This window comes from Elgaria multicarinata, chromosome 22, assembly GCF_023053635.1.
Source record: "Elgaria multicarinata webbii isolate HBS135686 ecotype San Diego chromosome 22, rElgMul1.1.pri, whole genome shotgun sequence".
In the NCBI taxonomy this organism is placed as follows: domain Eukaryota; kingdom Metazoa; phylum Chordata; class Lepidosauria; order Squamata; family Anguidae; genus Elgaria; species Elgaria multicarinata.
Window position 1 is genome coordinate 12,570,888 of NC_086192.1, and position 24,880 is coordinate 12,595,767.

At 47.2% G+C, this 24,880-nt stretch overlaps 1 protein-coding gene across 1 annotated transcript in view; it reads left to right on the forward strand.

Moving 5' to 3' along the window:
- MYBBP1A (MYB binding protein 1a) overlaps positions 1–24,880 on the forward strand; it is a 50,905-nt gene that overhangs the window by 11,846 nt on the left and 14,179 nt on the right. Inside the window, exons 9-23 of the mRNA XM_063146725.1 lie at positions 175–464; positions 722–838; positions 2,447–2,572; positions 2,877–3,083; positions 5,108–5,216; positions 5,975–6,074; positions 8,465–8,619; positions 11,001–11,096; positions 12,208–12,378; positions 13,669–13,833; positions 15,866–16,023; positions 17,932–18,066; positions 18,936–19,047; positions 21,161–21,292; positions 21,907–21,975. Coding sequence (XP_063002795.1) covers positions 175–464; positions 722–838; positions 2,447–2,572; positions 2,877–3,083; positions 5,108–5,216; positions 5,975–6,074; positions 8,465–8,619; positions 11,001–11,096; positions 12,208–12,378; positions 13,669–13,833; positions 15,866–16,023; positions 17,932–18,066; positions 18,936–19,047; positions 21,161–21,292; positions 21,907–21,975 — 2,142 coding nt within the window. The remainder of the gene's footprint in view (positions 1–174; positions 465–721; positions 839–2,446; positions 2,573–2,876; positions 3,084–5,107; positions 5,217–5,974; positions 6,075–8,464; positions 8,620–11,000; positions 11,097–12,207; positions 12,379–13,668; positions 13,834–15,865; positions 16,024–17,931; positions 18,067–18,935; positions 19,048–21,160; positions 21,293–21,906; positions 21,976–24,880) is intronic.

Below are 24,880 nucleotides of genomic sequence, written 5' to 3' on the forward strand. Positions count from 1 at the left end.
TATGAAGGTTGAGAAAGGCTACCTGCACTGACTGGCAGCATTGGCTCTCCAGGGGTTCAGGTGGGAGTCTTTTTTTTCAGCCTGGGGAAGTTGAGGATTGAACCTGAGACCTTTTGCACGTGACGCAGGAGCTCTGCCCTCTCCTCACGCTCCTCCCCTGCCTGTGTATTTCAGCTGCCCGATAGGTTTAAGTTTGCCCCGGAGATGGAAGCCTACGTCAGCTCCTTCCTGGAGGGTTGCAGCGACGCCAAGAAGCAGCTGGCCGTGATGGTTGGCTTCTCCACCCTCACCAACCAAGGCTACCCAGTCGTGCCCACCTTCTGGAGGGTGGTGCGGCATTTGCTCCCCTCCGCGTTGCTGCAGTACATTGCCTGGCTCCAGAACACGTTTCTCCACCCAGACCTGGGCGGCTGCGTGGATTTTTCCACTAAGCGGCAGCAGCAGAACGAGAAGAAAACAGACGCGTGAGTCTCTTCCCGGGGTGCGGCATTGAGAGGGCAGAACGGACGCTAGGGCGGGCGTTCTTCAGGGGCGTTTTGGTGCTTTAGCGGTGGTGATGAAGAGGGAACTTCACCAGGGGCTTAAAATACAGAGTTAGAAACGGTAACATTTAAATTTAAGTTAGAATTAAGTGTTAAAATACTGAAAGAATAAAAAGGGCTTCATCTGGCGGAGGTGATGGTGGTCCGCTTTCAGTACTCCTTTCTTTCTCTCGATGCAGCGACCTGACCGGGCACTGCGTTACACGGCTGAGGAAGTGGATCATTGCCCGTCTCATTGGGATAGTTGAAAATCCACAGGTAAAGAGGGAAGAAGAGTTCGTCACCGGCGTAGCCAGGTAAGAAGCAACGGAGTTTTTAGTCCGGCAGGCTTCTGGAATCTGGCATGTAAGCCTGCTGCTGTATCAAGCTTTTTTTTAAAAAAAAGTGGTCAGTGCAGTTTATTTTCTTTTACTGTTGTTTTTGATTGTGCTTTCAGACACGTTTCAGAATGTTTTTAATCAGTTTTTATGTGTTTTATATTCACTGTTGTTCCCCACCTTGATCCAGAGGGAGAGGGGGGTAAGAAATAAATTATTATGACCAAGATACCTGAGAGAGCGCCTTCTCCCCTACTGTCATCCGAGGGCTTGCTCCTGGTGGTTCCACCTAGATCCATCCTCCGATTGGAGTCCACCAGGGGAAGAGCCTTCAGCGTGGTGGCCCCCCTCCTGTGGAACTCCCTGCCTCTGGAGGTCAGGCAGGCTCCAACCTTGTACTCTTTTCAGCGCCTCCTGAAAACATCTTTATTCCAGGAAGCCTTTCCTTAATATGCAGCCTCGAATATCTGTTTTTTGCTTCCTTTAAATTTTGTTTTAACTGTTTTATTCTGTTTCCCCCCCCCCCCCCATTTTACCTTGGGGAGCGGTATATAAATATTCTAAATAAATAAATAAATAAATTGTTTTTAATGTTACGTTTTTAATTAAGATTTTGTTTCTGATCGGAATTTTACCGTTAGCCACCTTATTGTGCGTTATGCTCTGTGCAAGCTGATCACACTGTTGGTGTAAAACATGGGTGAAAATTCATAGTACCATTGTCTAGGCAGAATGAGTTGCTTGTGTCTCCTCGCTTTCAATGTGATATATGGCAGGTGTCTGTTATAGATACTCGTTTCTTTATAATCTTGGCTTACATAATCCTCTCCATTTCGTCCTCACAACATCAGCCCTGTGAGGTAGATCAAGCTGAGAGTCAGAGATTGGCCCAAAGTCACCCATTGGGTTTCCATGGCCTGGTGGGGACTAGAACCCGTATCTCTCGAGTCCAGGTCCAACATTCTAACCACTACACCACACTGCCTCTCACCTTGAGCGCCGTTCTTTGGGAGAAACACAGGATACAAATAAAACATTGTTCATTTATTTAATTACTGTATTTTTTTATACCCCTTCCAATAACTTGAAGTTCCCTGGGCAGTGTTCAATACATTAAAAACGTAAAATACGGAGAATCAATGCAGTGAGGAATAAAACAGCGCAGAGTGTTAGGGCTAAGTGACACGGCCCTGTTTGTGGGGTCACATCACCAGTTATTTGAATGCCCAAATAGGGTTTAAGTTTCCCTGTGCTGTAAAACTTCCACCCACCTTTTATATATACTTTCTGAAAACATGAGGACTAGAAACTTGGGTTCAAATGGAAGCTGGCCTCCTTCAAGTTCTCCTGGTTAGAATCTAAGCCAAGTGTCTAGAGCGGGGGTGGGTGGGCAATTTGTGGCCCTGCAGATGTCTTTGGCCTGTAGCTTTCATCAGCCCTAGCCAGTGGTGATGGATGATGGGAGTTGTAGGCCGCAAATTGCCAGCACTGCTCTGGAGCCTCTATCAAGGCCTGGACCTGTCCTTCCCGTGAGAACTTTGCTTTCTGACGGCAACCTGCGTTAAGAAGCCTGTCTCGTTCTTCCAGGTTCTGCTTCTTCCACGCTTTTTTTGAAATCAAGAAACCGACCCCCAAGATTGCGGAGACCAAAGCCGCCCCGTCAGTGCCTCTGGATAAGCTGTCTCGGGCAGTCGCCGCAGACTCGTTTTTCAGGTACGCGCTCCGCTGCCTTGCTAGCTCGGCTCAACAGATAGACAACGGGTCTCAGAGAGCCCGATGGATAGGGCCACGTGGACAAGACAGAGCTGGGCGAATGCGGAGTGGCGCTGGAAACAGGAGGCAGTGGGAGAATGAAAGGCAATCCCCGCTTGGAGGGAATGGTTGTCTGCAACCCCTCCGGCTAGGAGGGCGGATACGCTGCAACAATTTGTTGCAGCGTCCGCTCGTACCCGTCTTCAACTCAAGCTTAAAGGAAGCGATGCTGAAATGTTGCTTTTAATCCACGTTTTCTCTGCAGTTTGCTTCAGCACTTGAACACGATGCCTGCCCTGGGGGACTCGGCCCAAGCGGAAGACATGAGGAAGAAGCATCAGCACGGCTTGGCCACCAGCGGAGACCCATGGATCTATCTTGCCGTCCAGTATGCCAATCAGCTGCTTTCTCGCCCGGAGCATGTCCGGGCGGTGGTGCCATTCAGCGAAGAGGAACAACTCTCCTGGGACCAGTAAGCACCACCAACAGGGTCTTAGCCGTGTAGGACAACCAGGAACACTTCTGGCTGGCAAGGAAGTCTTTCGGTTGGAAGAGGCAGGGATCGTAAGAACGTAAGAAGAGCCCTGCTGGTTCAGACCAAGCGTCCATCTAGTCCAGCACTCTGTTCACACAGTGGCTAAGCAGCTGTCGATTAGGGACTCAAAGCAGGACACGGGTGCAGCAACACCCTCCCACCCATGTTCCCCAGCAGCTGATGTATATAGGCTTGTTGTTTATTCGTTCAGTCGCTTCCGACTCTTCGTGACTTCATGGACCAGCCCACGCCAGAGCTTTCTGTTGGCTGTCGCCACCCCTAGTTCCCCCAAGGTCAAGTCTGTCACCTCCAGAATATCATCCCTCCATCTTGCCCTTGGTCAGCCCCTCTTCCTTTTGCCTTCCACTTTCCCTAGCATCAGCCTCTTCTCCAGGGTGTCCTGTCTTCTCATTCTGTGGCCAAAGTCCTTCCGTTTTGCCTTTAATACCATTCCCTCAAGTGAGCAGTCTGGCTTGATTTCCTGGAGTATGGACTGGTTTGATCTTCTTGCAGTCCAAGGCACTCTCAGAATTTTCCTCCAACACCACAGTTCAAAAGCATCTAATATAGGCTTACTGCCTCTGATAGAGGTAGCGTGGAGCCATGAGGTCTGGTAACCGTAGATAGTCTTCTCCTTCAGGAATTTATCCAACCCCCTTTTAAAGCCATCCAAGTAGGTGGCCATCCCCACATCTTCTGGTAGCGTATTCCATAGTTTGACTCTGCACCGTGTGAAGAATCATAGAATAGTAGAGTTGGAACGGGCCTCTAAGGCCATCGAGTCCAACCCCCTGCTCAGTGCAGGAATCTACCCTAAAGCATCCCTGACAGGTGGTTGTCCAGCTGCCTCTTGAAGGCTTCTAGGGTGGGAGAGCCCAGAATTTGCACAGAAGTCCTTCACTTGATCTGTCCTGAACGTCCCACTAGTCGGCTTTATGGCATGACCCCACTGGGTTATAATATTATGAGAGAGAAAGAGAGAGAGAGATGTTTCCCTGTCTACTTTATCCACACCACGCATATATTTTGCACACCACCACAAATTTGTCTTTAAAAGCCACCCAACTGAGATGGTTAAACCTACGTCAGGACTGTACCACTTCCAACAGCAGTGCATGGTGGGTCGGGGGAAGGAGCCTCGCGTAATTGGACGCTCCTCTAAACCAATGTGCAAATAAATCCGTGCTTTGTCATCTGTGGACCTCCGTCCCCAAGGAAGCCTGCCTCTTCCGGGCACCAAAGACTTCAACAAAAACCTTTTCCCTGGGCTATTATTATTCTCCTGCTATTATTATTTGTTACTCTATTAGCTTTCCCCACCATAGTGCCCTCCCAATGTATTGGACGGCAACAAGGCCATGCTGGCTGTGGAGCATGGGACTTGCCCTCCAACCCATCTGGAGGGCAGCAGGTTAGGAACGTCTGTCCTGTAGGAGGCTGTTCGATTTGCCTTTCTGTAATTTTATTTATTTATTTATTTATTACATTTCTATACTGCCCAATAGCTGGAGCTCTCTGGGCGGTTCACACAAATTAAAAACATTCGAAGTATAAAACAGCGGTTCTCAACCTGTGGGTCGCGACCCCTTTGGGGGTCGAACGACCCTTTCACAGGGGTCGCCTAAGACCATCGGAAAACACATATTTCCGATGGTCTTAGGAACCGAGACGCCGCTCCTCAATCCGTCTCCAGGAGGGTCCGCCTGTAATAGCAAAATTACAGTTATGAAGTAGCCCCGAGAATAATTTTATGGTTGGGGGGGGGTCACCATAACATGAGGAACTGTATTAAAGGGTCGCGGCATTAGGAAGGTTGAGAACCACTGGTATAAAACAGCAGTATAAAACCATAGTACAATTTCTTCACTGTCCGCTGCTCCCCTGTTCGAAGATGGTAGGCGGTAGAGACGTGATATCCATTCATTCCTGCCGCGTCCTGTTTTCCCTGTTCCCCATCGCAGGATGCTGCAGACGGTGGAAGCCTTGCGGGGGACACAGCAGAAGGACCACAGTTTGAAGACCGCCGCCTTCCAACACCTGCTTCTCCTAGTCGGCATTCACCTTTTCAAGGTAAGACCAAGCACACCAGAAGAGCTTTGTGTCGGGGTATTGAATGATTTTCCAGAGTGCGTGCTGACTGCGAATAGCTGGAAGCACACTGGTTACTAGCTCCTAGAGTCTTAGGGAAGGAAAGGAACCTCTCGTGCAAGCACTGAGTCGTTACTGACTCTTGGAGGGACGGCAGCTTTCGCTGACGTTTTCTTGGCAGGCCTTATAGCGGGGTGGTTTGCCGTTGCCTTCCCCGGCCGTGATTACCTTTCCCCCAGCTAACTGGGTACTCATTTTACCAAATGCACATACAAATTGCCTTCTTGCCAGCGTGTCTTAAGAACAGGCGCGCAGCTCGTAAAACACTCAAACACACACAGCGTAACAAAAGCATTTCAAAATATAATAGCGGACAAACAAACGAAAGAACCCAATTTGATTTGAGCTTTGGCCGTGGATTTTCAAACCTCTTTCTGTGGCTGGGCGGTGGCACTGCAGGAAGACCGCCACCCTGGGCGTGGTGGGATGCCCTGGGAAGGCCACTTTTTGGTAATAGGGACGCCCCCACCCCCAAACCATTTGCCTTAGGAACAGGTATGAGGTGACCAGAAGGTGATGATCTTCGCTCTAACGTACCTCCCAGGACTGCTGTGAGGATAATATGGCGAGGAGGCTGCTGATTTGAGCTCCGAGCAAAATTGAGATAAAAACGTGGTCGTATTTCTCTTCTTTTTTTTTTTGTACGCTCACACTTTCTCCCTCGATTCGCCCGTGATCAGTCTCCTTCGGAGTGTGTGAACCTCCTAAATGACCTGCAGAACTGCACCCAGAGGGCCTTTGGCGAGAAACCCAAGAAGAAGAAGAAGGTGGTCCCAGCTGGTGAGTCTCCGTCCTCAAATGCCCGGTGGGAGATTCAGCGCAGGAAATACGGGAAGTCCTTCACAGAGTTAAGCTATGGAACTCACTGCCACAAGATGTAGTGACGTCCACCCACTTAGATGGGTTTAAAAGGGGGTTGGCAAAACTCTTTGAGGATAAGGCTATCAGTGGCTACTAGTCCTGATGGCTATTATTAACGCCAGTATTTTATGCTGCATGCTCCTGAATGCTAATTCCTGGGGAACATGGGCTCTCGTGTCCTGGGTCTTGAACCTGGGGCCTGACCAAGCCGGGACCTGCAGCAAACAGATGCGAAGGTACCAATATAACTCAGGTCCATTTGTGTGAAAGAATGATAGAGTTTGTTGATGGAAAATGGATGCAGGTAATAAAAGCAACGAAAAGATTTCATACGCCCCTGAACTCGAAGTCGGGAGTTGCTTTGCTTCCCTTGAAGCAACTGGCGTTGTCCCGGGGGCGATTTATCTGAGCATGTGATGTTCCTTCCCCCTCACAGATGAGAACAGGTATCATTACATAAAGACGGATCTATTCCGGCAGGCCTATAGAGCGGAATTTTATTTATTTATTTATTTATTTATTTATTTATTTATTTATTTATCGCACCCATAGCCAGAGCTCTCTGGGCGGTTTACAGAAATTCTAAAATTGAGATAAAAACAAGTATACAAAATTTAAAATTTTAAAACACAGAACATACACACATAAAGCATTAAAAACCGTTAAAAAAAATGTGGGTGATTAAGATGTGCTGCCATATGCCTGGGCAAAGAGGAAAGTCTTAACCTGGCGCCGGAAAGATAGCAGCGTTGGCGCCAGGCGAGCCTCGTCAGGGAGATCATTCCATAGTCTGGGGGCCGCCACCGAAAAGGCCCTGTCCCTCCTTGCCACACTCTGAGCCTCTCTCGGAGTAGGCACCCGGAGGAGGATCCTAGATGTTGAACATAGTGACCGGGTATATTCACGTCGGGAGAGGCGTTCAGTCAGGTATTGTGGTCCCAAGCCGTGTAAGGCTTTATAGGTCAAAACCAGCACCTTGAATTGGGCTCGGAAACATACAGGCAGCCAGTGCGAGCGGACCAGAGCAGGTGTTACATGGTCGAACCTTCTGGTTCCCGAAATCAATCTGGCCGCTGCATTTTGCACGAGCTGCAGCTTCCGAACCGTCTTCAAAGGCAGCCCTACGTAGAGGGCATTGCAGTAATCTAACTTGGAGGTTACCAGAGCATGGACAACTGAAGCCAGGTTATCCCTGTCTAGATAGGGGCGTAGCTGGGCCACCAACCGGAGTTGGTAGAAGGCACTCTGTGCCAGTGAGGTCACCTGAGCCTCAAGTGACAATGATGGGTCTAAAAGAATCCCCAAGCTACGAACCTGTTCCTTCAGGGTGAGTGCAATTTTAGGATGTTTTTAGGATGTTTTAATAATGTATACTATGTTTTTAATTCAGTTTTATGTATTTTATGCTTCTTGTTTCCTGCCTTGATCTAAACGGAGAGGCGGGTGAGAATTATTATTATTATTATTATTATTATTATTATTATTATTATTATTAGGCCAACTCACCTGGGAATTTATAGGGCTTGTCTCACTGAGTTAAAGACTGTCACAAGACTCACACCTCCCTCCCTTCACCGAGGAGGAAAAGGAAGCTTTTCTCTCTTTGAGAAAGGAAATGTCACAGAAGAAACTTTCTTCCCAGCTGTCCAAAGAAGGAATGTACTGTGCATTATCTAACTGTGGTGTTAGCTGCAGGATCTCTTCCTGATCCTCCCAGAGTGCAGGACACGGAATAATGGGCTCAAGTTATAGGAAGCTAGATTTCGGCTGGACAGCAGGAAAAACTTCCTGACTGTTAGAGCAGTACGACAATGGAACCAGTTACCTAGGGAGGTTATGGGCTCTCTTACACTAGAGGCCTTCAAGAGGCAGCTGGACAGCCACCTGTCAGGGATGCTTTAGGGTGGGTTCCTGCATTGAGCAGGGGGTTGGACTCCATGGCCTTGTAGGCCCCTTCCAACTCTACTATTCTATGATTCAAAATGCGCTGACTTTCACTTTAGCTGCGATCAAAGAAGAAATCTGGTAAACCACAGGGCTACACAGGTCTCTGTATGCTACAAGCAGCATTAGGACGCTGTGTATGTTCACACCTGACTCCTCGCCATTGTTCAAGGGCCAAATGCAATCCGTCCTGGTTGTTGGCTTCCTCTCGGCGCATCCGGTTGGCCACCGTGGGATCAGATTGCTAGACTAGAGAGGCCTTTGGTCTGGTCCGGCAGGGCTCTCATGGTTTACCGTCTCTCGGCGGTTGTATCACGTGCTGGGGGGGCGCTCAGATTGTGTGTGCTGTTTTTTGCTCCGCTCAGGTGGCGAAGAGGAGCCCAGCTGGGTGGAAGTGATTGTAGAAGTTCTGCTCTCCCTTCTCGCCCAGTCCAGTGGATTGATCCGACGGGTTTGCAAGAGCGTTTTTGGCCTCGTGTGCCAGCACATGACGCGGGGCGCCCTGCAGCTCGTCTTGGACGTGAGTTACGGCTTAAGGGAAGCTTGTATAATTGCTAGAACTGTCGGAACTCTTTTCTTTTAAAAAAGATCTTTTATTAAGGAGGACAACCAGGATGATCAGGGGTCTGGAAACAAAGCCCAATGAGGAGAGACTGAAAGAACTGGGCAGGTTTAGCCTGGAGAAGAGAAGATTGAGGGGAGACATGAGAGCACTCTTCAAATACTTAAAAGGTTGTCACACAGAGGAGGGCCAGGATCTCTTCTCGATCCTCCCAGAGTGCAGGACACGGAATAATGGGCTCAAGTTACAGGAAGCCAGATTCCGGCTGGACATCAGGAAAAACGTCCTGACTGTTAGAGCAGTACGACAATGGAACCAGTTACCTAGGGAGGTTGTGGGCTCTCCCACACTCGAGGCCTTCAAGAGGCAGCTGGACAACCACCTGTCAGGGATGCTTTAGGGTGGATTCCTGCATTGAGCAGGGGGTTGGACTCGATGGCCTTGTAGGTCCCTTCCAACTCTGCTATTCTATGATTCTATGATCTTCTTAAATTTTATTTAATTCAATGATACCAATTACACACAATAAACAGTAACAACCATAATGACAAAAGAAAACACACACACACACGAAAACCAAACACAGTTTAAAATTCTTCTCACTATCTGTTACAACAATAAGTAATAAATTGCGTCAGGATTCATTGCCATTTACATTATATAATAGAAGTATTGGGTCCTAAAGTCCATATATTTTGTATTTACTGCTTCCTTGATGTCAAATTTTTGTGAACTGCCCAGAGAGCTTCGGCTATTGGGCGGTATAGAAATGCAATGAATAAATAAATAAATAAAATCCATCAGTTTATCTTACCAATACTTCAAAAGATGTTCTGGAGGATTTTGCAAGAAATTTTCTATATTTATCAGTGAAATAAAAGAGAACCAAGTTTCTTCAGAATTGTCCATATGTTTTTCTCCTTTTGCCTATTTTAATTTACACGTCAGTTTTTCTAATAAAGCTGTGGTCCAGGTTCTATTTCACCAGCTGCGCTTTGTAAGTCCATTTAAATTTTTCCACCATGGAGCAATTTTGGATCTAGCTGCAGCAAGAAGAAATTCAATCAGATCTTTATGTCTTAACTGGTCGTTTTGTCCAGAAAATATAGTCAATAATAGCGGCTCCCCCTGAAAATGTATTGTTTGATTTGTCATATACGACAGGAAAGAAGCCCCAAAAGGTTTCACTAGTGGGTGCTCTAGCCACAAAATTCTTGAACGAAACCTTGATTGATTGATGATTAAATCTTCATGCCCTTGCATTTGGATAAATCAACACTACTGAAGGGGGAAAATACTTTCACTTAGATCAGGGGGTGGGCAGAAGGCAAGTCAAGATTCAGAGCCAAATTTAGGAACAAGCCAAGTAAGCTATGGCTTAGGGTCTCATATTATATTATATTATATTATATTATATTATATTATATTATATTATATTAATTTATTGCATTTCTATACCGCCCAATAGCCAGAGCTCTCTGGGCGGTTCACAAAAATTAAAACCATTCAAAGTATAAAACCATAATATAAAATACAATATAAAAGCTCAACCGGATAAAAACAGCAGCAATGCAAAATTACAGATTTAAAACACCAAGTTAAAATGTATTTATAGACTGTTAAAACGCTGGGAGAATAAAAAGGTCTTCACCCGGCGTCTAAAGACATATAATGTAGGTGCCAAGCGAAACTCCTTAGGGAGCTCATTCCACAGCCGGGGTGCCACAGCAGAGAAGGCCCTGCTCCTCCTGGTAGCCACCTGCTTCACTTCCTTTGTCCTTTCAAGTAAAAGGGAGGTTTCCCACGCAGTCCAAGAGCCACTTCAGTTCAGGAAGGGTCTTCGGTGAGTGGATAGCTTGGCAGATCACCTTTTACCTGCTCGCAAGTCTGCTTGCTTGACCCTGCGGCAAACTCTTGGATCTGTCAACGCCGAAGTCCGGCAGTAGCTGAGTTCCCAGGCATTTGGGAAGGATGGGCTCTGTGTCGTTGACATTCTCTCTGATAAGCTCCTGGGAAGATTCCTCCTTGACTCCTGAAGAGTCTCGGAGGATCTCCTTCCCTGTTTCTTGTCTTGGCTGGTAAATTCCTAGTCCTCCTTCTCCTTCTGAGTCTGATTGATCTCCTAAAACCTCTTCTCCCACACTAGGGAGAACAGGCCCAATCCTGACAGCGACACTTGGGTCACAGTGGACTCACTCTGAGAAGGGACATTCCCTGGTGTGGGTGAGAGAGAAGGGGGAGGCGTGAATGGCATTTCTAAGGAAGCGGCTGCAGCGAAAGTTTGAAAAGCTATACTGATCATCTAGCAATGCACATATTCTTTTACCGTTCCGTCCAAGGTCCTTGACCCGCAGCGAGACCAGGATGAAGAAAGCGCTGTTGTCGTGATGGAAGAAACTCAGAAGCAGAAGAAGAAATCTTTGCCGGAGAAAGCGGTAACGCCTGTTCCGTTCATAGGCTAATGCCATCCACACCTAAGCTTGCTTTCCTTTGTGAATTTCGTAAATATGACTAAGAAACGGAGTAAATGTTGGAAATGGCCATTATGCATGTGATAGTCCCAATAAGGTGGCTTTTTTTTTAATTTGGAAGGTATCTATTTATAAAGACATTTCTATACTTTTAATCTGAGAAAAGCCTCCCCCCACGAAATGGTTTACAAAATCAGCTTGCAGTTAAATCCCTCAATAGTGGAATTAAAGCAGAGCGTTAAAACCCAAAGAGCAGAGGTCAGGCCTTCAAATTTAAATTAAAAACCATACAAGTCCAGGCGGAATAAGGGTGTGTTTTTTGCTTGCTGAAACGTCCTCAGGGATGGGGCCCGGTCTCGCCTCCCTTGAGGAGGAATTCCGTAACCAGGGTGCTGTCACAGAAAAGGCCCTGTCCTGCATTCCCGCAGACCGAATCTCATTTGGCGATAGGACGTACAGCAATGCCGCAGAAGGTGAACGCCACCTCTGGGCAGGTTTGTATGGGAGGAGCCAGTCATTCAAATACGGGCATGCATATCTGTGTTTCTGTTGTCAGACGTGGGCCAAGTTAGAAAACCTGTTTAGTCTGTGATAGAGAGCCTTCCAGAGTCTGAGGCCCTAACTGTGGCCTTGACTGTAGGTTGCTCTTGTGATAACCGAGCCCGGACACTCTGGGTTGTTTAGAGGTTAAACAACCCAGAGTTAACCTACAATGAGTTAACTCCATGTTGATTAATCCCTGAACAACCCAGAGTGTCTGGGTTTGGACGTCACGAGAGCCACCTATGATTGGAGCGACCATCATAGGTCGCAAAATGAAAACGAAAGCGAGGAGCGTGCTTGAAGCACCGTGTGAGCTCCCGTCCCTGCCTGGCAAATTGTGGGTTAATTCATTTAATTTACAGTTTAATTAACCCACGATTTGCTGTTATGTGTGAACCCGGGTCAGTGATGAACCCTGCTCCGAATTTTCTATCGGCACTTTTTAATATTTACCCCTCAAAAAGTTGGAGCCCGAGCCAAAGAGAGTTTGTGAGACGTCGCTGAGGGGAATTGGATCTCCTTCTCTCAGCAGAGCAAAGACGACGACAGCAGTGGGAGTTCTTCTTGCGAAGACAGCTCTGAAGAAAGCGACAGCGAGAGCGACCCGGAAGGGATGGACGTTCAGGAGACGGAGAGCGAGGGCGACGCGGACGAGAATTTCCGTGCCATGTTGAGGAACGTTTTGCAAGCCAAGAACGCTCTGGTAGGTCTCAGAGGGCAGGTGGGAGGCGCAGAAGGCTTCGGCCTTGCTTTGTAAACCAGGAGGCTCCGTCTCCTGCCCTGAGGGGACCCAGATTCTGCGAAGAGGATGGGGTGTGTATGCAGCATCCTGGAAATTCATATTAACTATCCCACACCAAATTGGGTGGGATAGCTAATACCCTGGAAGACAGAAACAAACGTCAAAGTGATCTTGATAGGCTGGAGCGCTGGGCTGAAAACAACAGGATGAAATTTAATAGAGATAAATTCCAAGTTCTACATGTAGGAAATAGAAACCAAAGGCACAGTTACAAGATGGGGGATACTTGGCTCAGCAATACTACAAACGAGAAGGATCTTGGAATTGTTGTAGATCACAAGCTGAATATGAGCCAACAGTGCGATACGGCTGCAAGAAAGGCAAATGCTATTTTGGGCTGCATTAATAGAAGTGTAGCTTCCAAATTGCGTGAGGTACTGGTTCCTCTCTATTCGGCCCTGGTTAGGCCTCATCTAGAGTATTGCGTCCAATTCTGGGCTCCACAATTCAAGAAGGACGCAGACAAGCTGGGGGGTGTTCAGAGGAGGGCAACCAGGATGATCAGGGATCTGGAAACAAAGCCCTAGGAAGAGAGACTGAAAGAACTGGGCATGTTTAGCCTGGAGAAGAGAAGGCTGAGGGGAGACATGATAGCACTCTTCAAACACTTAAAAGGTTGTCACACAGAGGAGGGCCAGGATCTCTTCTCGATCCTCTCAGAGTGCAGGACATGGAATAATGGGCTCAAGTTACAGGAAGCCGGATTCCAGCTGGACATCAGGAAAAATGTCCTGACTGTTAGAGCAGTGTGACAATGGAATCAGTTCCCTAGGCAGGTTGTGGGCTCTCCCACACTAGAGGCCTTCAAGAGGCAGCTGGACAAGCATCTGTCGGGGATGCTTTGAGGTGGATTCCTGCCTTGAGCAGGGGGTTGGACTCGATGGCCTTGTAGGCCCCTTCCAACTCTACTATTCTATGATTCTTGGCAGATTGGAGATACCGTACATTTTTTTTTAAAAAAAATAGCAGTGTTCCATGGTCACTAAGTATGCTCAGTCCTCATTTTTTTCATTTCGTCCCGCCCATTTCTAAAGATTTATTTGTACTTCTGCAAATCCAGGGTTTCCCCCAAGTCTGCTAATATCTCTGTCTTGTGTGTGTGTGATTCTGTTTTGACTACATAAGAACCAGCACTTTATTGATTTGACTTTGAGGACCATTTCGACTATATATTTTTTTTTAAATTCCAAGGATGGAGACGTCAGCGATGAAGACGTTGATGACGAGACCATGATGTCCCTCGATGAAAACCTGTCGGCCCTCTTTGCTGAGCAACAGAAGCGCATCCAGGCCAAGAAGGACGAGAAAGAAAAAATCCGGAAGGAGAAAATCTTACGCCGGGAATTCAAAATTAAGGTGTGTGAGTGAGGGGGAGGATTTCCAATGTGACCACACGAAAGAGAGACCTGTGGACCTTTTGGGAAGCACACTAAATGCGAATTAATTGCAGCATTTTTAATATATTTAGAATACTTTTTTAGGCAAGACTCCCTAAGTTGGCTTGCCCCCAACCCAGGGCTCTCCCGGCGTGACAGACGTCCGGTCCCGTCATCCCCAGCTGGCTGGTTGGGGATGATGGGGTTTGTAGTACAGCCCATGTGGAGGGCCCCAGATTACAGACAAACTTTAAAATATAACTATGAAGCACTGCAGTAAGATAAGAGCACATAACAGTTCTAAAGCTGTAGTAGAATGGCCGGATTATTAAGAGGTTTGCAAAAACCACAGACTCATTTTGTGCCTGGCAGGGGGCTGTATCTGTTTTTATTTCAATTTCTAATTTTAATTTGGAGCTGCTGCTTTTCCCTTTGTGGTTGGGCCTAATGAGAGAATCCAGTCCTGTTTAGGGTTATTTTAACCCTGGCCGCCAGGTGTCAGAAGAAGCTTGTGGAATAGGGCTGAGGATTCTTAACAGCGTCAGCATCCTGTAAACAATTATTTCGTGCTAAGAAACCCAACGGCGGCCGTAACAGGATACCTTCTATTTGGACCAAAGGAAAGTCACCGAACAACGAGTTAGCTTTCGAGTGGCACAGGTCTCTTTCATGGGCCATGATGGAAGAGAGAGAGAGGGATGGCGTGGATCGCGGAGGGAGAAGAGAAAAATATTTTGTTGCTAAGAGGGTGTGGAGGAGACCCACCTTCAGTATTACAGATGGTGATCCAAGAAGCTTTTTGCAAGCCGATTCAGTTGGCTTCTGCTAAGAGCAAAAGATCTTGGTTGCACCAAAGTAGATGGTCAAGGAAGTATGCTGTTAAATCTTAGGTAGGTAAAATCATAGAATAGTAGAGTTGGAAGGGGCCTACAAGGCCATCGAGTCCAACCCCCTGCTCAATGCAGGAATCCACCCTAAAGCATCCCTGACAGATGGTTGTCCAGCTGCCTCTTGAAGGCCTCTAGTGTGGGAGAGCCCGCCACCTCCCTAGGGAACTGGTTCCATTGTCGCACTGCTCTAACAGTCAGGACGTTTTTCCTGATGTCCAGCCGGAATCTGGCTTCCTGTCACTTGAGCCCGTTATTCCGTGTCCTGCACTCTGGGAGGATCAAGAAGAGATCCTGGCCCTCCTCTGTGTGACAACCTTAAATTTAAATACTTAAATTTGAAGAGTGCTATCATGTCTCTCCTCAATCTTCTCTTCTCCAGGCTAAACATACCCGGTTCTTTCAGTCTCTCTTCATAGGGCTTTGTTTCCAGACCCCTGACCATCCTGGTTGCCCTCCTCTGAACACGCTCCAGCTTGTCTGCATCCTTCTTGAATTGTGGAGCCCAGAACTGGACGCAATACTCTAGATGAGGCCTAACCAGGGCCGAATAGAGAGGAACCAGTACCTCACGCAATTTGGAAGCTATGCTTCTATTAATGCAGCCCAAAATAGCATTTGCCTTTGGCCTTTGGGATTTAACACTAAATTGTGTTTTAACGTTCCGCACCTGAGTTGCTGTGTGCCTCTTGACCCCCATGAACCCCTTTTGGATGTCAGCTTCCGTCAGCCCCAGCCAGCATAGCTAATGGCCAGGAATGCTGGGAGTTGTGGTCCAAAGCATCTGGAGGGCATCAAATTAAGGAAATCCCCATGTCAAGTTTAGTAGGGTCTCTGGTAGGAACACTGGGGGAATATACTTTCTGCCGAGGACCTTGCAGAGCTGCTGCGAAGTACCTTGGACTGAAACCCAGAGCGAATTCTCCGCCCCACTGACATGAGAGCCACCAGCCTCCACTGGTGGACACAGACTCTGTCTTGGTGTCAGGCTGCTTCCTACGTGCCCATATTCCAGTTATTCATGTTAGGTCAATCCTATATTTCTGCATGCAAGTTCCGCTGTTCTTGGCAGCTCACGTTGCTCTCACTCCAGCTGACTTCTCCATTCTGTTCTTGCCTTTCCAGGTCCTGGATTTGGTCGAGGTATTTCTGACCAAGCAGGCGGAGAACCCGCTCGTCTTCAGCGTCATCGATCCCCTCCTCTCTGTGATCGAGCAGAGCATGAGCTCAGAGTCCAACAAGCAAGAACAAGATTACCTCCGGAAGACCGCGGATATCTTCACGTGAGTTCCAGGGGAGGGGTTCTGTCATGTCTAACCCTACTGCCCCTGTTTTGGGAGAAGATGTTTCAGGTAATCAATCAGAGTCAGATTCGGAACTAGAAGACGCAGCGCCAGACACCAGCCAGCCTGTACCAGTGGGGGAGGAAGCTCTCATGGGCGATTCCCCAGCTGGCAGTCAGCCCTCTCCAGAGCTTCTCTCCTCAAGGCCAAATCCTACACACTCGGTGGGAAGTGAGCTTTCTTCCGGAGGAGAGCGTCCTGACAAGCTAGCTAATGCTAGGGTCCGCTGGAAGCTCAAACGCAGAGAGTGGAAGGAAAGCGTGAGAAAGTCGGTCTGACTAGGATTGCGCCAGAACCTGCTTCCGCACTCTGGAGTTATGGGCGTTTGGGAAGGGGCTTCCTGTTCTTCTTAGTCGGACAATTGTCTCGCTTAGTTTGCATAGTTTTGCCTAGGGGGATGTTTCCAAGAAGAGATGTTTGTTGCTTAATGAAAGCTTTGTTGATTACTTAGCAAGCCTCATCATTTGCCTCCCATCAAAAGCAGGAGTTTTCTGAGAAACGTGACAATAGTCTGACCTGGGTATACGACAGCTACCTCTGTGGCTAGGATCACTGCCTGCGTCCAGCAGGTGTGATGCTTGAATAATCAGATGATGCAGCAAGAGAAGTGATAACGACTCAGGTCATTGATCAGATTCTTTAAGATCAGAAAGAAAGGCCCTTCTGATTTGCTCACCTGTGAAAGGAGTGAGGTGGATGACCACACATAAGAATACCTTCTCTGCTGTGGCCCCACACCCATCAGGATCAGGCTCGATCTACCTGGTGTGCACCTTGAGTTGGACCTAGAAGAAGAAGACCACAACAACTAGCTAAGACAGGAAATGGGGGAGAAAATTCTCCAAAACTCCCTTGGAGTCAAGGAGGAATCTTCCCAGGAGCTTATCAAACAGGAGGCCCAGGCTCAGAGTTTGTCTTCCCTTTTCTCTCTTCATCCTCATGGAACTCAGTCTTTGTCAGGGGGGTGAGTGAGAACTGACAGATCCCAGAGTCTGCAGACGAAGTTGAGAGGAAGTGGTAGGTGGTCCGCTAGGCTAGCTGCTCACTAAGAGGGTACAGTTTGAAGACCCTCCCTGAAGGAGGAGTCTGATAAAAGTACGGCAGGGAAACCATCCATTTAGTTGATAGGCAACTGCCTTGCTTTGTTAGGCTAATTGAGCTTAGAGCATAGCTCCTAGCATTCACACTCCCTTCAGGTGTGAAGAGGTGTCTATTTACTGAATAAAGCTTTTGAGGATTGCATGGCAGACCTCATTATTGTCTCACTTCTCAGCTGGAGAGCATGGAATCACGACATCACCTTGGGAAGAAGTTGCCATGGGAGGTCTGACACACTCCATTGTTGCAGGCTTTTAAGAAGGCCTTGAAAACCTGTTACTTTACCTTGGCTTTCCTTTGATATGACTGCTACTGTTGCTGGTTTTATTGTTGGCTTTTATTATTGTTTTTATTGCTGTGTTTATGTATTTGCTGCTTTTAATGTTTCAACTGTTTTTATGTACGTTACTGCTGTACGCTGCCTTGTGAGGGCTTCTGCCCTGAGAAGAGGCCAAGGAATATTTTCAGTAAATAAATAAAATAAAATTTGCTCCATCTAGCAGAGATTGGAGTATCGTAGCTGACAGTAGCTCTCCGGGACATCGAGATTCCTGGAGCAAGAGGGGTAAAGGGCAGGGTGTCAGAGTATCATGTGTCTTGCATGCCCAAGCATCCCAGGTTCTGCTTTTCTGTGGATTTTGTTTGTATGATGCTTTGGCAGCCAATCGGGTTATATTAGAATAAATACTATCCGTATGGTTCCCTTGGCTTACCGACCGCATTGTGTGGGGTGTTCCTCTTGGCTTCCAGCAATGCTTTATGCAGATCCAAGCAGTACTGCAAAAATGTGGCCCCCATCTGCGAGCAGCTGCACGCCCAGCTCGAAAGCCTGGTAAAGAGAGCTTCCAAGCAGAGCGACTCCTCGGTAGCCCTCTACTGCTTCAGGTGAGTTGGTTCGCTAGACGGGACCCACATTCACATTCTCTCTCATTTAGTGGTATGGTGGAAAGGTGTCTGACTTCTGGTGTGCAGTATGTAGTGTATGGAACCCTGAGGTCCTCCTCCGGGTGCCTACTCCAAGGGAAGGTCGGAGGGTGGCAACAAAAGAGAGGGCCTTCTCTGTGGTGGCCCCCCAACTGTGGAACAATCTCCCTGACGAGGCCCGCCTGGCGCCAACATCGTTATCTTTTCGGCGCCAGGTCAAGACTTTTCTCTTCTCCCAGGCATTTAGCAATATGTAATGAGCCTGGGTCAGGTTTTTTGGCTCATCGTTTCTAAAGTTGTCGCAGTGGTTTTAATTGTATGCACATTTTGTATGTTTCTGTAGTTTTTAATTTTTGTATATTGTTTTTAAACATTTTATCTTTTGTGAACCGCCCAGACAGCTTCAGCTATGGGGCGGTATACAAATGCAATAAATAGTAATAATTAATAATAATATAAACAAAAACAAGAAATGGTTTGTCGGTTTTAAAAATAAATTAAACCCCAAGTTTCTAGTACTTATAGCAGCGTTTAGTGGAGGCTGAGGAAGAAAATCATGTGCACTTTGGGGAAGAACTGGCTCTCTGTTGCTGCTTTAGTTCTTTGCGTTAGTTTATACGCTTTATTTTAGTTTGTTTTCCATTGTACTTTCGTTGTCTCCTGCCACTTCGTCAGCTGAGGTGGGAACGTAAATGTATGTAAAATTATAATGTCTGAAATGATGTAAATGAATGGATGAGGAATGCGGAGGGCGTGCTGCTCGCGCAGTGAGCCACACCCGTAAGGCCTCGCCACAGGTAACGTTGGCAATCCTCTCGCCCTGCTTTTAGTGCGTCTCTGTACCTCTTCCGAGTGTTGAGGGGAAATGCCGGTGCTGGCGAAGTGACGCAGCCGAAAAAGAAGCTCAAGAGCAGTGAAGGAAGCGATGCGCCCGCTGGTCAGGTGAGGAGATCCCACATCGTCCCGTTTACGTTCCTGGCTGCTACAGCAAGCGCCTCCCCCCCCTCCGACGCCCTCCACCAATCGGAGGCTAGCGTGGAAATCCTCCAGCACAACTTCCACTCCCGTTTTTTGCCTCTGCCTCCGTACGGGAGTTCTGGCCTCTTGTTCTGCAGTGGCCGTCGAGTCTTGCGTTTCGAAGGAGGAAAGTGAAAATGTCCAGTTTTAATGTTTCAGGTGGTTTTAGTAAACGAGGTGCGTTTTAATATCTGTATACCAAATTTTGACTTTCTCTCTGTTTTGTGGAAGTACTTTAGCAATGTATATGCCTCTCTCAGTGACTGGGTGGGGCCGAGAGGCAGTGTGGTATAGTGGTTAGGAGCATTTGACTAAGACTGGGGAGAGACCCATGTTCAGATCCCTACATAGCCATGAAACTCACTTAGTAATCTTGGGTCAATCTCTCTTTCCCTCCCTCCCCTACCTCACAGGGTTGTTGTGAGACAAAAATGGGGTGTGCGGAGAACTATGAACACTGCCTTGAGCTCAGCTCCTAGGGGGAAAGTTGGGACTTAAAGATAATATATACCATCCTATGGCCCCCAGACAAACAACACGCTAACCCACCATGGGTTATTGTGTTGTCTGAACGCAGCACGTTTTCCTCAGGGTGGCTTCTTAACCATGCAGTGTGGTGGTTTATTTTTTTCAAACAGGCCACCTTGAGAGCCCATGGCTTGTTGTTTAGGTTGTTCCCAGTGACCAACAAGCCACACTACATCATTAACAAGCCACCCTGTGGAAAATACGCTGCGTTCAGACTGCATGCGAACCCACAGTTCAACAACCCACGCTGGGTGCGTTAGTGTGTTGTGTGAACCCGGCCGTGGTCTGATGGGTTGGAAACCCATATTTATTACATTTATATACCGCCCCATGGCCGAAGGTCTCTGGGCGGTTTACAAAAGTTAAAAACAGTGAACATTAAAAAGTATGCAAAATTTAAAACCATCGAAAACATAAACGGTATAAAAACAACGGTATCCATTTAAAAACAACAGTTCTGGGGTCCGTTAGAAAACAAACTTAGCGTTGTTAAATGCTGTTAAATGCCTGGGAGAAGAGAAAAGTCTTGACTTGGCCCCGAAAAGATAACAATGTTGGCGCCAGGCGAGCCTCGTTGGGGAGATCGTTCCATAATTGGGGGGCCACCACCGAAAAGGCCCTCTCCCTTGTTGCCATCCTCCGAGCTTCCCTCGGAGGAGGACCTTAGATGTTGAGCGCAGTGAGCAGGTAGGTTCATGTCGGGAGAGGCGTTCCCTCAGGTATTGCGGTCCCAAGCCATTTAAAGCTTTATAGGTTAAAACCAGCACCTTGAATTGGGCTCGGAAACGTATAGGCAGCCAATGCAAGCGGGCCAGAATCAGTGTTATATGTTTAAACCTCCTTGTTCCATCAGAACTTATATGAGTACTGGGGAGAGGATCTTTTCTGTGGTGGCACCCAGACCGTGGAACTCTTCCCCCATTACTTGTGCACTTGGCACCATTATTGTTATGAACGGCTGTCCTTTTTTCCTTGGCCTTTAAGATTCTTTCTAATCTGTTCTCTTTTCGTTGCTGCTTTTATCTTGTTCGTTTGCTACTTCTTTTTCTACTTGAAGTTGCTTTGATGTTGTATCTTAACGTGTGTTAAACTGATCTGTTCGTAAGCTCTTTTGAGGGTGCTTGAAGCCGAAAAGTGGGTCATAAAAGCCTCTAAATTCATAAGAAGCTACTATAGAGAGCAAGTACCGGAAAGTAGCGTGATCAGTCCCTTTCCCCCCCAAAGTTTATCTCTGAAGCCATGAGGGCTAGAGCCTTGTGAAACAAAGCTAACGTTCTGAGCTGCTGAGGCACAATCTGAGTTTCCGCATTACGCTAGACAACGCCAGAAATGAAACAGGAGTCCGGCTGTCCTACCTGCACTTATTTTCACACCTTTAGTTTGCGAGACGTCTGGACGAGGACCGTGGTACAACTTCCTTTTACACAGAGTTGTTCTTGATAACTGCTAAGCTGCCGGAATGATCGTGTGACTGGAAAAACACGTACTCCTTTCTCTCTTACTCTCCTAGCCCCCTGCTATCGGCAGCGTGGACCTGGCGCGGGTGACCACTGTGTACGAGGAGGCTTTGAACTCGTTTCTGACTAAACGCAAGAGCCCGCTGACAGGATCCATGTTTCTCGACCTCTTTGAGCGCCACCCGGTAGGTAGAGGAACAGCCCGCTTTGCGTTTCATTCGGCGTCATTGAGGGTTTTGCGGTTGTACGTTAAATGCATCCAATCAGTGTAATTTCCAACAAAGCAAAGGGTCTCAGAGCCAACTTCTGTACCTGAGGAAATGCCATTTGTCTCCCAGATTAGCGTGGGCTTTGCTGTTCTGACCGACAGTTTGTGGTTGCACAAATGTCGGGCATCTACTGGACAGTATCTGTGACGTCAAGAGAACACAGCAGCCAGCAGGGAAGTCCGCAAGCAGGCATTAGCTGTCTCCTGTCGTTGCTTCCCAGTGACTGGTATTTGTTACCTCACTGCCTCTGAACCTTGACGTTGTGTATAGCCATCAGGACAAGTCCCATCTTCATCCCCTTTTAAAGCCCCCCTAATCTAGTGGCCATCGCTACATCTTGTGGCATGGAGTTCCACAAGTCACACCCTTTTATCTATCCTGAATCTCCTGCCAGGCAGAATCATGGAATGACTCCCGAGTTCTGGTATTATAAAAGGGGGAGAAAGACCCCTCTCGGCCCACGTCGAGGGTGTCGCTTGTGAAACGGGGGCACGTCTCCGCTAATCACCGGGCCTCTCGTTTTCTTGAAGGTCATGTGCAAGCAACTCATTGACACGGTTGTAAAGTCCATCACAGAAGGGGCCCGACAGCACCAACAGGTACGTGCAAACGCAGGACAAGCTGAGAAGGTTTAAGAGGGAATTTCACCAGGTTCCCCATATATACAAATGACACCTGCTGAAATTCCCTTTTCAATACAACTGTTAAAGATACAGGAGCCCTGACCTCCTTTTCATAGGGTCAGCCTAATTTATTGGTCAAAGGGCATGGCTTCTAACACCAGACAAGGCCTGGCATTATTTTTCTTCTGCTGTTGCGTTCTCTCCCTCTCTCTCTCTCTCGGCTGTTTTACATTTTTAAAAACTTGCGGTATTTTTCTGCCTCCGTTGACCCTTTTCTATATTTTGCATCCTTTCCTGTTGGTGCCATTTGGGGTCGGCTTATCTCTTAACATGGCGGAAGTTGGTTCATTCCCACACACACCCCGAAACGCAATTTATAATAAACAGCTTCAAACAAATATTAGATGTGAAAGGAAGCCTTGAGAGAGCCGCTAATGGTTTGCATCACATTTCTGGCTGGCGGAGAGCTCTTTTTGCCGTTCCGATAGTTATTAATCACTCGCGAGGCAGAACGTGCCTGGAATATGAACTGGTGTGAGAAGGTTTCTGGTGTGTGTCCCTGTTTTCCCCTCCTGTTTTCCTTTGGGTCTTTTGACTTCCTACCATTGTCAGCCTGACAATGTTCATAAACGTCGAACTCTTCACCTTCCAAATTCCAGACTGAAACGTGCACGGACGGGGCTTAATCCCCCTCACACATATTCTATCATCCACCCCCCCAACCCCTAATTCGATTTGATCTTATTGCTGTGACAATTCCCCCCCTCAGGGAAGCTGACCTTCAAAATGGCTTCCTCAAGTCATTTATCTCCGAGTGAAGGGAATACGTTATTATTTCAGAGCACGTCTTGGAAGGGGTCAGGAAGGAGACACTCATTTATTTCTTTACTTTCCTGATTGAAATCTAATTTATCCCTGTATGCGTTGCGGAGAAATTCTCTCTCTATATCTATATCTACCCAAAGGTAAGTTTCACTGAGGTAAATACGGCTCACGCTTAGGTATAGGTGTAGCTTACCTGGCAGAATCTCCTGAGTTTTGTTTATTTAAAACATTTATATCCTGCCCTATATCATTAAGATCTCAAAGCAGTGTACAGATATTTATTTATTTATTTATTTATTGCACTTCTATACCGCTCCCATAGCCAGGGCTCTCTGGGCGGTTTACAGAAATTCTAAAATTAAGAAAAAAATGAGTATACAAAATTTAAAATTCTAAAACACAGAACATGCACACATAAAGCATTAAAAACCGTTAAAAAAAACTAAACGTGTGGGTGATTAAGATGTGCTGCCATATGCCTGGGCAGAGAGGAAAGTCTTAACCTGGCGCCGGATAAAAGCATACAGTATAAAACAAGAAATATGCACAGTCAAAAACAAATTAAACCACGAACCAAGTTAAAACAATATATAATTTAAAAGCAGTTAAAACAATGTGCCGTCTTCGTGGATTTAACCATCAAAGGCTTTGTTAAAAAGCCATGTTTTTACTTGGCGTCGAAATGAAATTTTAGGAGATAATGGCTTTGTATATACACTCTATTTCCCTGAAAAGGGCCAGTCCGAAGCATGCCACCCATTTGTAGCAATGGGGTGAGGATTCTCCCGGGCCCATGAGGGCAGCGGACACTCCTGTGTGAAGCCTTCCTGGGCCCTGACAGAAGCGCCTGGCGAAATTTCGCCCCATCGCGGCCGTAAGACAAAGTGGGGTCCAGGTGGCACTCAGTTCCGCCCTGACCTTCATGCGCCGTTGCCTCTGCTGCGTTAATGGCGGCTGAGGAAATTGTGTATGTTCCTACAGTTTAGTCGAGGGAGAAAATATGCGATTCCCCCAGCTTTGGGGTAATTGTGTGTCTCCCCACATCTTAAAGGCCCTATTAATGCTAATGGCATGCCAGGGGAATTGCGCGTTTTCTGGAGGCCCTGGAAAGTGCGCATCGCCGAGCGCTCGGCTGGCCCGTCTCCCGGAACACGACCGCCTGAGCAACACTTGACGAACTCGTGGGACGATCACCCTATGAGTTCTCTAATCCCTAATATCTCCCCAAGTTAAGTTGCTTAATACCCAAGCCTGGCCCAATTATTTTGACAAGTGCAAAAGCAAGGAAAACTCCGTGGGGGAGTAAAAAAGAAGCCAAAGGCAAAGGTAGAACCAGGCAATCTTCAAAACGGAATATTTACAAAAGTTTATTTACACCTTGGCACTGTAAAAAAACTTTTGTAAACTTTTGTAAATATTCCGTTTTGAAGATTGCCTGGTTCTACCTTTGCCTTTGGCTTCTTTTTACTTCTCCAATTATTTTGACGCCTGAAGAAGAAAATCCCGCAAGTGCCTCTCCATGGGAGTTAAAATACATGATTAATAAATTAAACAACGGACAATTTGGTGTCCGTTCATGACACTCAAACTCAGCTGCCTCACTCTGCCGAATGTTAGGGCTGGCTCTGGAATCTAAACCATCATTTAACCATGATCTGGCAGCCAGAAAGAAGAATAAACAAGGCTTCCGTTTTTGCGTGCTCAGATTCTTGGGTTTGTTAATGCGCAAGGCAGGAATTAATGGTTTAAAAGGAGCTCTATGGTCTGTTTACCCAGGAATAAACAATCCAGGCTTTAAAGGTTGGTTTGCTTGTTAGTTGACTAGAGTTTTACTTAAACCGCCATTCCTGGTTCACGTGTAATGACAAGCCAGGAATCTGCTAAAATGAAACGGAAGCCTAGTTTATCCCTCAGCTGCACGGCAGAAGGAGAGGGGGGTCTTTAGTTTGAGTGGGGCTCCTTCTACTCAGAGAATTGTAGAATAGTAGAGTTGGAAGGGGCCTCTAAGGCCATCGAGTCCAACCCCCTGTTCAATACAGGAATCCACCTTAAAGCA